Source organism: Ovis aries, chromosome 11 (assembly GCF_016772045.2).
Source record: "Ovis aries strain OAR_USU_Benz2616 breed Rambouillet chromosome 11, ARS-UI_Ramb_v3.0, whole genome shotgun sequence".
NCBI lineage: Eukaryota > Metazoa > Chordata > Mammalia > Artiodactyla > Bovidae > Ovis > Ovis aries.
Genome location: NC_056064.1, coordinates 22,992,479 through 23,005,053, shown reverse-complemented (window position 1 = coordinate 23,005,053; position 12,575 = coordinate 22,992,479). Strand labels below are relative to the sequence as shown.

General features: G+C 52.9%; 1 protein-coding gene and 1 long non-coding RNA gene across 6 annotated transcripts in view; one reads left to right on the top strand and one right to left on the bottom strand.

Moving 5' to 3' along the window:
* Positions 1–12,575, top strand: part of SMG6 (SMG6 nonsense mediated mRNA decay factor) — a 201,269-nt gene that overhangs the window by 166,703 nt on the left and 21,991 nt on the right. For all 5 annotated transcript variants that reach the window (XM_015098571.4, XM_012185470.4, XM_012185475.5 and 2 more), the window contains one exon: positions 12,316–12,492. In XM_015098571.4, the coding sequence (XP_014954057.2) occupies positions 12,316–12,492 (177 nt within the window). The remainder of the gene's footprint in view (positions 1–12,315; positions 12,493–12,575) is intronic.
* LOC114116887 (uncharacterized) lies at positions 8,743–12,317 on the bottom strand. The gene is made up of 3 exons (XR_003590721.3): positions 12,206–12,317; positions 10,279–10,412; positions 8,743–8,975 (listed from the first exon to the last, which is right to left on the bottom strand). It is a non-coding gene; the product is annotated as an uncharacterized LOC114116887 (long non-coding RNA).

Sequence of the window (12,575 nt, the reverse complement as noted above, 5' to 3'; positions counted from 1 at the left end):
TCTCCCAGGATTACTGTGATAATCAGATGAAATAGTCTAGTGCCTAGCAACCATCAGCCACCACTTCATCTCCAGCACAGCTTTCCCAGTAAAATGGGCTATTTCCGCCACCGAGATGTTGTGACCCATGCAAACTGCAGAAGTAGAATGCTGACTTGGTCTGCATGCCGCTGCCCTGAACCTCCTTGATGGACTTCTTGCATGCTCATGAGTTTTTGTTTCTAGAACATGCCCTGCCCTGAGTTTGTTCAGTTTTCTTTTTCACTCGTGAGAACGTCTTTTCATGATCCGTACCCAGGGACTTTAGAATGTCTGGACGGTGGTACTCCTGGACGGCAAGCCTGTTTCCTCAGTGCCTGCCAGAGGCAGACTGGTCCCCTGAGACCACCCCTTCTCTCTTCCCACCTTGGCTTTTCTTAAGCCACCCTTGCTGGCCTCTGCTCTGGTGAAAAGTAGTCCAGAAACCTTGTCCTCTGCCTCCTACAGGGCACACTGGCTTGGCTTGTACCCTCCCAGAGGCCTGGTGGGAGCTGCAGGGTGTCAGAGACGGCCATGGGAAAGAAACAGCTCACAGGACGAGCCCAGTGCGTGCGCCAGCAGCTCCCACTGCCTGCTGGAGCCGGCTCAGTGAGCCGCTGACAAGAGTCTTCAGAACACTAAACAGGTGATTAAAACATCAGTATAAGTCTTTCCAAACTTCACAGAAAGCCAAAAAACTTAGCTTGGACACCACCAGAAATTTTCCGCTCTGGAGCTTTATAAACTGGTCTGATGTTTCTTCCTCTGCTCTGTGGCCAGAGGGGAGCTCTGTGCTAATGATTCATAAAACCCTCCGAGTCTCCCTGAGGGGCCGACCATGTGAGAAGAACCTGTACCATCTTTTCCCATCCGGAATTATCTCCCGGCTCTCACTGTTAGTTCAGATTCTGAATCTTCAGCCTTTCCTTCCAAAAAAGCCAAACCCAGCTCTTGGCACCATCCCCCGTGACAGAGCCAGGCTCCAGCATCAAGGTCAGTGGCAGAACCGTCTTCCTCTCCTTCCCAAGATGACTGCCCAGAGTCAGAGAAACCCCTGAAAATGGAAAGAGACCTTCGGAATCACCTGCGTCTCTGCAAACAGGGTTGGGTGGCTTGCCCACCATCACGCAGGAGAGCATGCAGTGAACGTCCGTCCCTCCAGTCCTGTAGCAGGTTGGCTGCCCCAGAGAAGTGCAGCAAACCTGAGAGTTCTGTCCTCACAAGATCAGTGGCAAGAGGCTGCGCCGTTCGGATGTTTTTGTGATCAGCCCTTTCCCCTGCGGAGACTGTAAGAGTCTCTGGCTGAAGCACAGGTGATGCTTCAGGCCTGTCGAGGGCTGGGGCGGCTGGAGTGCTCCAAGCAGGGGCCCATTCCCAGCCGTTCCACTTACCAGCTGCCTGAACCCAAGCACATTCCTCCTCTGTGCCTTGGTTTCCTCGTCTGTAAAATAGAGGTTCTGACAGCACCAACCTTGTGTGGCTGTTGAGGGGATTCGATGAGGCACCATGCCTGGCTGTGATGGGTAGAGCCGCACTCAGCGAGTTTTGTTTTTATGCCTGGGAAGCCCCAGTGGTGCTCTTGCAGGAAGTGGGTCTGGTGAGGTGGCAAGAATGCTGGCATAGGAAGTCATTGCATCTGGCTTCACATCTCATTAATTTTTTCTCATCTCTAGTATCATTATCTGAATGTAATAGTTGCTGCTTCATAGGGTGCTGAGGGTTTCTAGATTCAAGACTGCCATGAAAAATGTAGCCTGCTTCTTTGTACCTTCCCCAGAGTTGCATTTGAAGAGTGGACTAAACTTGCGGCTGCCTCCTCTTAGTCTTCCAGCCTTTATTTTTTTTTTTAATATAAATTTATTTCTTTTAATCGGAGAGTCTTCCAGCCTTTAAAGCAGTGATTCTCCAATTGCAGCGTTCCTAAGTGTTAATAACAGGAACGCTTACTTAAAGTACACATTCCGAGGCCCTGTCCCCAGAGATACTAATTTATTTAGTCCAAAGTAGAGTCCAGGAATCGGCATTTTTAACCAGTTCTGTGTGTGATTCAGTGCAGGTGGTTTTTAAAATGCTTTTTAGCACTCAGAGGTGAAGAAAGGGGAGCTAATATTTATTGAAGAGCTTGTATATGCCAGGCATTTGGCTTACTTAAACCTTATCAAACTATAAATAGACTTCAGTTCACTTTAGTTATTACCCACGTTTGTCGTGTCTCCAGCCATGAGGCCCTGTGCCACTTGGGACTCAGGCCTCTAGATGTAGAACCTGAAAATGCAGCTTAAAGTGGCCTCAGGCCTCAGCCCTAAACTCAGGGAAATTATCTGCACTGTATTTTTAATATGCCATGGGGATTCTCGAGATATAGGTGTAATGTTTTCCTCTGAGCATGACATCAGTGCTTTGAAGAGAACGATTCTCACCTCTCGCTGAGGTGTGTTGTACCTTGCCCTGGGGCAGCAGCCTGCAGTGAGGACAAGGCAGGACGTGCCCAGAGCTTGGCTTCTCATGGTATCTTCTTTCAAACTAGAAACTCCGTAGGTAGCCTGTCAAAAGAGAGCATCATTCCTTATGGAGCCTGAATCTCCTTGGGAGCACTACCCACCGCAGAAAGGAGCATCACTGAGTCTGTCCAAGGTGTCCCGTCGTGCAGCACCAGGAGCGTGATTCATGGTTATACAGTGTGGCTGGCACCCCTGTGCCCACGGCCACGATGGCACCTGGAGTTGCCGTCAGCCTCCCACAGTCAGCCATCCACATTGTCCGACCACCCATGGTGCATATTAGATGCAGCAGATAGATTTTTCTTTAAATACACACACACATATACACACATAGACACGCACACACACATACGTACAGATTACATGCCTGTCCTCAAGAGCCTTCCTTAAGAGAAAACAGGATAGCCTAATGGGAGAAAGATACTGCGAAGCATAAACAGATGAAATTTATGGATGTCACGAACTTGAGAAGGAAGGTGACATTCTCAGATGACAAACGAAGGAAGGACCCAAAGAGAACTTGATAGGCTCCAATGGAAGAAGTAAATAATGACACGAAATCCAATAGGAATAAATCTAAAATCCTACTTTATCCAGAAAGTCAGCACACACAGCAAGTAGTGTGCAGGACAATACTGAATAATGGGGTTTTTATAGTGTGGGGAGGCCTCAGTGAAGGAATGTGATAAAGGGAAATAGTTAGTGGAGGGCTTGCACTCAGTGGGGGGAGATATTATTTAGCCACATGTGTGAAAACACTTTGGGGATTTGTTGATTAAAAGCTCACAATATGTCACTAGGGCAAAGCGGTGAACAGCAGAACACGTGCTTTTTCGGCCAATTCGCAGAGTTGAGGTGTCCAGGATAGAGCAGGGAGGAGCTGTGTGTTCTGTTCTCTGCTGCCAGGCCGCACGTGGGCACTCCCTGCAGGAGACACTCGTCTCCGTGAAAGTCTTAGTGAGAGAATCCCCAGGATGTTGAGGAGACGGTTGAAGTGAGGAGCAGTGGAAGGAAGTGGGACTGTTTAGCCTAGAGAAGGTGTAACAGAGCAGACTTCAAAAAAATTGGAGGCCAGTCAGACAGAAGCAGAGTTAAGAACTTTGTCGTCGCCCCACAGAACAGAACTGGAAGCACAGGGAGGCAGATCTGGGCTTGAGAGGGATAGACATTTCCACCAATGAGAACAGTCCAAAGGGGGAATAGGTTCCCTAGAAGGGAGTGAACCCCCTTGTAGGCTGAGAACAGTAATGGGCCTCTCACACAGCATGTTCAGGACTGAGAGTTAATAGGAAAAAGAATCTGTTAAGTAGGCCATAAGAAAAATTACTTATATATGTCTTCAGCATGAAGCAATAATGGTTTTAAGAGGATCTTGAGTCCTCTGCACCCGGCATAGACAGAAAAGGGTTGGCTCGCTGGGAGACGTAGCGGGGGTTCCAGGGAGGCTCTGAGTGACTGCTAGCTCACTTTGCGGCATCAGTACAGGTGTGGAGGGCTCCCCGTGCTGTCGGAGAAGAGGCGGAGGACGTGGAGGCCTAGCCTGTAGGTGCTGGAGGGGCTTCTGGGGATGTGGAAGAGGTCAGTGCCAGGTTACTGTCGGATCCCTCTGTGGCCTGAAAGCTCTGCGAAGTCAAGGACTGCATCTGACTTGTTCTGTCTTTTTTTAACCATGCATGGTTTTGTGTTTTTTAATATTTACTTATCTGACTCCCCTGGGTCTTAGTTGTGGCACTCGGGGTCTTCGTCTTCTTTATGGCACGCAGTATCTTTAGTTGCAGCATGTGGGATCTAGTTCCCTGACCAGGGGTCGAACCTGGGCCCCCTGCATTGGGAATGTGGAGTCCTAGCCACTGGACCTCCCGGGAAGTCCTGCCTTATTCTCTTCTTGCCCAAAATGCCTGGCGTGATTCCTGTCACATAGCAGAGCCTTAGGGAACATGTGTGGGCAGAGGGCCGGCAGGCTGGACAATAACTCTTTGAAAAGAAAGAGTTTGTATCACACTTAAAGGAAGGTGAGGGAATGAATTGATTGCATGGAAGTAAAGGCCTGTAGGTCGAGGCAGTTTGGGGAGTAGTCTTTAGTCTCAGAGGTACCAGGGGGCAAATGGCATGCAAAGGAATGTTGAACAGGGGTACCTGGAGTTGGGGGTTAGGGAGAAACAGTGAGGGGGGAGCGAAGAGACGTCTGGTAGGGAGACCTCGCACAGACCGTGGGGAGTGTTGAGAGAGACGGGGATTTCACCTGGTGCCAAGGCTGAGCCCAAGGGATTTCTCCCTCCTGACTTCTTCAGGCTCTCTCCACCTAAAAGGGATAAAGGAGCGTGTGCCCAGTCTCTACGAAGGGCTTTGCTTCTCCCCAGGCTTCCTCTTCCCTTGAAGAAGAAGAGAAATGAGAATTCTGCCCTTTTGGGTGCTGTTAGTCATTGGTGGGGCGGGTATCTCTCTCCCGGGAGCTTAATTCACCTGCTCTGAATGTGCCCCACCCCCTTCTGCTGAATCCTCATGGTCTAGAATGGGGCCTCGTGCACACAGTAGACACTTACTAAGCATCTGTGGAGCTGAGTGGTGATTGGGTGTGTTGAATGCTGCAGGTCTCAGCATTCATCCCCACACACATAAATAAAACCAGAAGCAAACTGGGTGATGGAGCCTGCACACGAACCCAAGGGGCGGCCTCCTGATGCTGGCTGTCTGGAAAGCAAAGAGGCAGGTGGCTCAGGGCGACCAGAGCTCCAGATACCGTGCTCCTGGCCCAGAACTAACCAGCAGTGTAGAAGCCGACTGCATGTGGATATTTGCAGACTGAGACAGACTCAGGCCTTTCCTCCCCAGGGGCTGAGCTTGTAGCCTCCCCTGCTGGTTCAGTGAGTGAGGGCCCCAGCGCCAGAGCTCCAGGTTTCAGAGCAGCTGAAGCCAGCCAGACCTGAAAGGCTTGTGTTGGCAGTGCCAGTATCCGCCCAGCCCCTGCCAGTGCGGGTGGCTGCTCTCAGAGCCTCTGCAGGGGAAGCCGATTGGACTGCAGCCCGAGCTACTGCTGCCTATAGCTTGCTCCCTGCAACGCGCTCACTATTGAGAATGCACCTTGCTCATACAGTTGGAGCTTAGAGCTCCAGGGGAAAAAAGAAAAAGGTAGTTTCTTTCCATGAGGGAACAGTTCAAGAAGAGCCAGCTGTCCTCTACCCAGGAGAGCCAGGACTCCTCTCTCGCTTTGTTTAGAATGTCCAAGCTCAGGAAATTAAGGTGGGTAGAGATTGTTTCTCTCGTGTCGAGAGACCTGGAGCAGGGATGCAGCTTGCCTCGTGCAAGGAGGGTGCCAGTAACAGAGGCAGATCTGCCAGCCACACCCCAGTAGGAGGGGTCAGGGGGCTAAGGCAGCTGAGATTCACCACAGGGCCTCACTTGTGATGTGTGTTAGTGCCACGCTTGCCCTAAAGCCCTGGCCCTGGGGGCCCCTCTGGAGTCCTACAGAACGCACACAGGCCTGTGGTGAGGTCCTGAGTCCTTATAGACAGCAGGAAAGGGGCCACTGCAGAAAGGCTGGCCCTTCCCTCCACCAAGTGCCTTGTCCAGTCACCTGGATCCAATACCTTAGCTCAAAATAAACTGTTCCAGCAGCTTCAGCACCCAGGTAAGCATTCCAGGGCCTTTCCCCTCAGCCCTGGGCCGTGTGCCCTTACCTCTGAGCCTGGCTTCCACACGTCTCCGTGGTGTCAGACAGAGTCCCCCTCCTGCCTCTGAGCAGAGCAGGGCAGCATAGAAGAAAAAGCATAACAGCCACTCATGTATTTAGCACTTTCTGAGCCCAGGCACCTTGCTGGATACTTGAGATGCGTTATCTCTCTTAAACAGCTTTGAGCCAGGGCTCAGAGACATTGAGTAACTTGCCTAAGGACACACAGCTAGAAAGTGTCCATCAGCACTTGAATTTAGACCTCCAACTATGAAGCCCAGGCTCTTGACCAAGCTGCTGTATAACCTCAACTTGTCTCTTCCCAAAATGGGCCTGTTTTTCCTTCTGTACTTACCTTCTTGCCACCAGTGTCTGCTCCACTTCTGTTCTCCCACCTCTCCTCCCAGTGTGAACATAATCTCCGTCTCCCCCACACTTACCAAGTCTTCCCACCTGACCATTTGCCAGTTCCCACCCACCCCTCTCTAGGAAACTTAAGGCCAGTGCGGGGTTGGGGAGGTGTGAGTGGGGCTAGCTGGCTGCCATTCACTCTGAACAGGCATCTGTGCCTTGCCAGCTGATTGGTAACGGCCCACATTGCCTTCACGAAGAAGAAAACACAGCTGTTGGGACCAGACGCGTGGAATGGTGTGGCTGCTGGGGGGTGGGTTTGCCCGATGATTGTGAGCGTTTCGCCTTGTGACCTGTCGACCCCTCAGCTGGCGCAGACCAACCATAGCACCAGGGCTGGCTGAGTCTGGACACTGGGATTAAAGGAGACTGAGGGCCAGGCCTGTGCTGGAAGCCGTGGGGCCCTGCTGCAGCAGGGATGGGGAGCAAGTGACCCGCTGACCACGTGGAGGCCCTGGGACAGGATACCCGGGGCTCGTCAGGATCCATGTCTGGCACAAGGACCCAGACATTCTCTCCTTGTCCACTTTGTCATTTAGCACCTGCCAGGTTCTTCCCTCCTCTCCCCTCTGACCTGTGACCCTCTCTCACAGTGCAGTACCCATTCGTCCTGATTCAGCTGGGCTGGGAGTGTCTGTTTCCGTCTCATCGTGAGCAGCTGCCTCGGCCTTCAGAGGGATTGTGCATCCTCAAAGCCAGCTTCCCTCCCCTAGGAACATGAATAACCCCTTTCCTATGGCCCCCAGCTCCAGAGGATTCCCTGTGTCTGAACTTTCACTGGCAGACCCCTTCTCAGGCTGACACACCCTTGGCCGCTATAGAATCATCCTTCCAGGATAACCAACCCACCCTTCGGTCTCCCATGAGGATGTGTCGTGTATCACTAGAGGTTCTCAGTTTGTGAAAACACTGTAGTCTGAGTTCAGTTTCTTGTAGCCAATCATGCAGGCTTGGCTCATTAAAGATGATAATTAACCCATTGCTAATTGACCTCAGCAGCCAGCCGGGCGGGCCTGTGTTTTACCAGCCTTGGTCGTGGATTTATAGGCTATGTTAAAATTTCTTAATAATCTCAGCAAGACTTCACTTTTCTGTCTGCATCTTATTTGCTCTAAGGACATTCTGTGAAATTAACAAGCTATAAAGTTTGATTGAAGGTTTCAACAAATGTGAAAGTAATTGGCTCCATTTAGAGAAACAAGAAAAATAACCTGTAAACTTGAGTTTGTAGGGGAAAACCCGTGTGATTTTTCTCTGTAACCAGAGGAGCAGTAGCAAGCAAGACTTTTTAAAACCAGTAAAAAAAAAAAAAAAAATAGAACTGGCTGATAGAGCAAGTTTAAATTCTGACCACCCCAAACCGAAAGTTTAGAAAAAGAAGTTTTGCAAAATGTAGCCAGCCGCTCCAGTGTCTGTGCCTTCCAGGAGGCCTGTCTGGAGAAAATGGGGGCCCAGTAAAGATGCAGCAAGTCCCTCATTCCGGGGAGCTGGCATCCAGAGGCCTGGTTCAGCTCTCTGACCCCTCCTCCTCTTCCCTGGCTGGTGTTAAGTCTCACAACTTAACATGCATCTGTGGTACCTGCGGCTCAGTTCCCCGTCGCTCCCTCTCCCTCCACCGCCTTCCATAAGACAGCTTAGATCTCTTTTTCTGTTTCTTCAAGGCATCTCTGCACAGGCTGCGCTGATGCTCTGCCACGTGGCCATGGACACCCACCGGTTTTCAGAGAACACTGTTGGTTCTCTGCTCATCCACCACCCCACCCAAGATATGCCCCAGACTGCCTTCCCTCTTCTCTCTTTACCCTGGCGGTTTCTTCCTGCTTTCCTCAAGACCTCTGCTTCCTCCGGGCACCAGCCTCCGCTCACCACATGCACGCTCACATTATCTCTCTCGAAGGGACTGAGCCCGGGACAGGCCAAGCTCCCATATCGCCCAGCCACATCTCACTTTCAGTTTTCCTTTCTGCTGGGTTCTTTGCGTGTGGACCTGACCCGGGTGATAGCTGGAGCCCTGAAGCTTGAGGTTTCAGTTCCCACCGGCAGGGCACGCTGCCCCAGACGGCCTTCAGGGGAGGGGAAGGGGCTTTCTCTGGGTGCCCTTCTTTGAACCCTTCCCTGACCCAGAGCCCCAGTTTCCTTTCCTTCTCTCTTTTTAAATTTTATTTATTTTTGGTTGTGCTGGGTCTTCGTTGCGGCCAGCGGGGGCTCCTCTTCCTTGTGGTGTGCAGGCTTCCCATGGCGGTGGCTTCTGTTGAGAGCCCCAGGCTCCTTTCGAGCTGACTGGAGTGAGACATGAGAGGCATTTTGTCCAGTAACTTTGGAGTTCCTCGTAGTCTTCTGCACCATGAGTCCCTCGAGGAAGACGATGACTGTCCCTAGGAAGGTGCAGGTCTCAGGTTCCCCAGGTCTTAGGTGTTTCCTGGCCACCAGGCCTTTTCCTTGCCTCCATCCCTGGTCCAGCCCCACCTGTTAACAGCCCAGATCTTTCTCCTCTAGAGAATCTAGAATTTGCCCAGAGCTACAATGTACATACCACATACATTCTCTGTTTTTCATTGATACAGAATGGAAAAATGTACTCACAAACAGAGCTATTGTGGGGATTATGTCATAGGCTGCATCTGGGCTCCTTCCTTTCTGAGCGGGGAGCCCAACTTTAACCCCTCTCCTACCAGGAAATCCTCCTTGGCCAGACAAAGCTCGCCTTGGAGTTGGCTCTTTGTGGGTGGTTTAAAGGGCTTCTGTTGTGACAGCCCTTTTTATACACATTTAAACTTTTCTTGCCCAACTCAAGTGCTGGAGGCTTTGTATAGGAGGAACATACCCTGCTGGGCTGGTCCCTCCCACCTGAAAGCAGAAGGCTTCAGCAGACAGGCCAGTGGGCTGGAGGCTGAAGGTGTCTATGGGCCCCTGGACAAGCCCTGGACTTCCTGCCTCTCAGAGTTCCCAGCTCCTTAATCGCTCCAGCCCCACTCCCTACCTCCGCAGTGCACTCTGAAACCTAAGGAGACTGTACAGCCGTGGCTCTTCTCCCCCATAGTTGGATCACGAAGGCGAGAACACCCTTGCAAAAGGCTGGGTGACTTTTCTCTCTCCAAACTTGCAGAATTCTTTTCTATACCCCACTTAAAGACCCCCTTGGACCAGAGCTCCTTTGAGAATCATCCAGGAGTTCCTTTGCCCTCAGGGAGGAACTGATGGGCACAGCAGACAGAATCCCCCGGAAGCCAGGTTCCTTCCAAACAGAGTGAAAACTAAAATGGGGGCAGGTGGTGGAGCAGGGGCTAGGGAAAGGAGGCGACGCTGCTTGTGTGTGTGTCCACACAGATGACCGCTCCCCACGATCCTCTAAGGATGTGCCATGGGCCGGCTCAGGGTGTCTGCGTCCCTGGAAATCCCCATCTCCAGGAGCCCCACGTCCACCACTGTGGCCTTCCTCCCTCTTGGCCAGGAATCCTGCTTTGTTCCCCAGCCGCTCGGTGTGCCCTCTGGCCCATGCCCTAACTGCAGGAATTGTCCGGCTTGCCTGTCAGCACACACCCCCCCAGGGCACACTCTCGTCTCCTGGGCAGACTTCAGCTGCACACTCAGCAGGAGCGCCGCTGTACCCCTCATCCCAGGGTGATGCCAAGGACCACCGTCAGGTGCTGCCTCTGTCCTCTCACGCCTTCACCCCACCTCCTCTCCATTCGGTGACAGCAGCCTCACGCTGAAAAGGAAAGTCCTGGCTCCGTTACATAACTCTCCATAGTGCGAGCAGTAGCTGGGGCAGAAGGTCAGAGGTCACAGTGGGGTCAGGTGGCTGACACACACTGTAACGACAAGGTGGTTAAAATTAGACCACAGAGAGGAAACTGGCAGTCTTGTGGAAATGCAGAAGTTTCCTCTGCAAGTGAGAGGCTGGGGATGCAGGGAGGCCGCTGTGCGTGCTGGCTGCCAGGCTATTACTCATTTCAGCTCTGTTCTTTAATGCCTCTTAGCCCCTGCTTCTGTATTTCTAGCCTTCCTCATCCCATGTGTGAAGACACGCGATGGAACCCATGGTGACCTGCCCTGGCTCGGCATGCACTTCTTCCCTCTCTGGAAGCACAGGACTAGGCACCCCAAGCTCATGACAGCTATGCTTCCCTCAGCCGTTCCCGGGTGGCTGAGCACCTTTCAGGCCAGCCTCCCAGGTGGTCGAGGTATTCAGCCTGCGATTCAGGCCTCAGTTGCTGCCCAGGCCGTTGGTGGGGCCAGCACCAGGCGCTGTCGGTCCTGAGCCATGTGCCTCCATCCTAGGCTTCCATCCAGGCTGAGACATGGCCAATGATGGAGGCACACGGCTCAGGGCTGACAGCCGTGTGCAGTCAGCCTCCCGCGGCCACCCAGCTGCCGGAGTGGTGCTCGTCTCCCCCGGCTCCTGGCGGACTTGGGTCATGCCTGCCTCATCTCTCCCTCTGGTACCCAGCCAGGCTTCCCTGCACCTCTCAGCCCTTCCCATGCGCCTCCCAAGTGCCCTGCTTGTCCCCGGCGCCCCTTGCCAGGGAAGTGTGAGATGTAATCTCTGCCACCAGGGGGTTGGGGGTTGTTACCCAGGCAAGGGTGATAACAAAGACACCTGTGCACCACTGAGCAAACAGTCTAAGACAGTCTGCAGGTTAGTTACCCCACTGTGCAAAGCAGCCAGGGCAGTCCCTGTCACGTGATGGGATGGGAGGCATGGGGTTGGTGGCAGGTGGGGGGCCGGAGTCATGGTCATGGAGGGCTGCCGCCCTGCAGCATATTTGGCCACTGCAGAGTTTCCTTGTGGGAATGGCCTTCACTACTTGTGAGCTCCAGATCCAATGGGTCCCCTCTCCTCCCTTGGTGAGTGCCCTCCCAGAAGGGAGGAGAGGACGCCAGAGGCCAGGGAGGAAGGAAAGGGCACGAGAAGGTGCAAAGCAGGTGGGCTTGCAGATTTCACAGAAGGACCCCAGGCAGGGTGACTATGGAAACTTTATCTCAGCCACTTACAAATGTGATGATTGCTCAAGACACTGATTTCATTTCAGCTAAATCAGCCCCAGCCTCTCTGACAGCACTGGCTTGTGTGCTGATGTGGCCACATGGGAGCGGGACAGCCCAAACCCCTGGAGGAGCAGGGCTTGGTGGAACAGCCTGCTCCCACCTGCTTCGCCTGTCTCCCTTCTCCTGACAACAGTTTCCTGCCGGACCCGTCTCTTGAGCACGAGAAGCTCTTAGATGGGGCAGGAACCTGTCGGGAAACCCGAAATGAAACAGCCAAGAAAGCCCTCATCATCCATTTCTCACTCAGGCCGGAAGTTCTCCCCTCAGGAGTCTGGCGAGAGTGGAGCTGGGAGCAGAATGGAGAGGGGCAGTGAGAGTGCCAGGACTGCGAGTTCTGTGACCGTCGGCGTCTTACCCGCCACCCCTCCTCTGTCCAGCTAGATACCACATCAGGACCTAAGTCAGAGAGAGGCACACCCCCAGAGGACAGCGGTCATTGGTGCTGGGGTTGTCCGCTACCCTAAAGATGACCTGAGGGGAGACGGTGGTAACTCAAGGATCTTGGCCTTTGGCCTCATCTCACGCACACACGCTCCCATTCACTGTCCCCGCATACCTCCGCCACGCAGATGACACATTTCTCGGGTGCCCCTAAGCCTCCAGTCAACGTCTCTCACCTTCCCTTTTAGAAAGTGTTATTTTTCTTCTCTCTCTCTCGCCCCGTAGGTTATTGCAGCCGACTGCAAAAGGGTCACAGTGCTGAAGTATTTTCTGGAAGCCCTTTGTGGACAAGAAGAGCCTCTGCTGGCATTCAAGGGTGGAAAATATGTGTCAGTGGCACCCGTCCCAGACACCATGGGAAAGGAAATGGGAAGCCAAGAGGGAAAACAACTGGAAGATGAGGTACAATGCGGGGAGAGCCCGCTGTGGCCAAGGGACGGCTCCCCCCAGCCCCGCGCTGCCCAGGGTTCAGCATTGACCCCTGG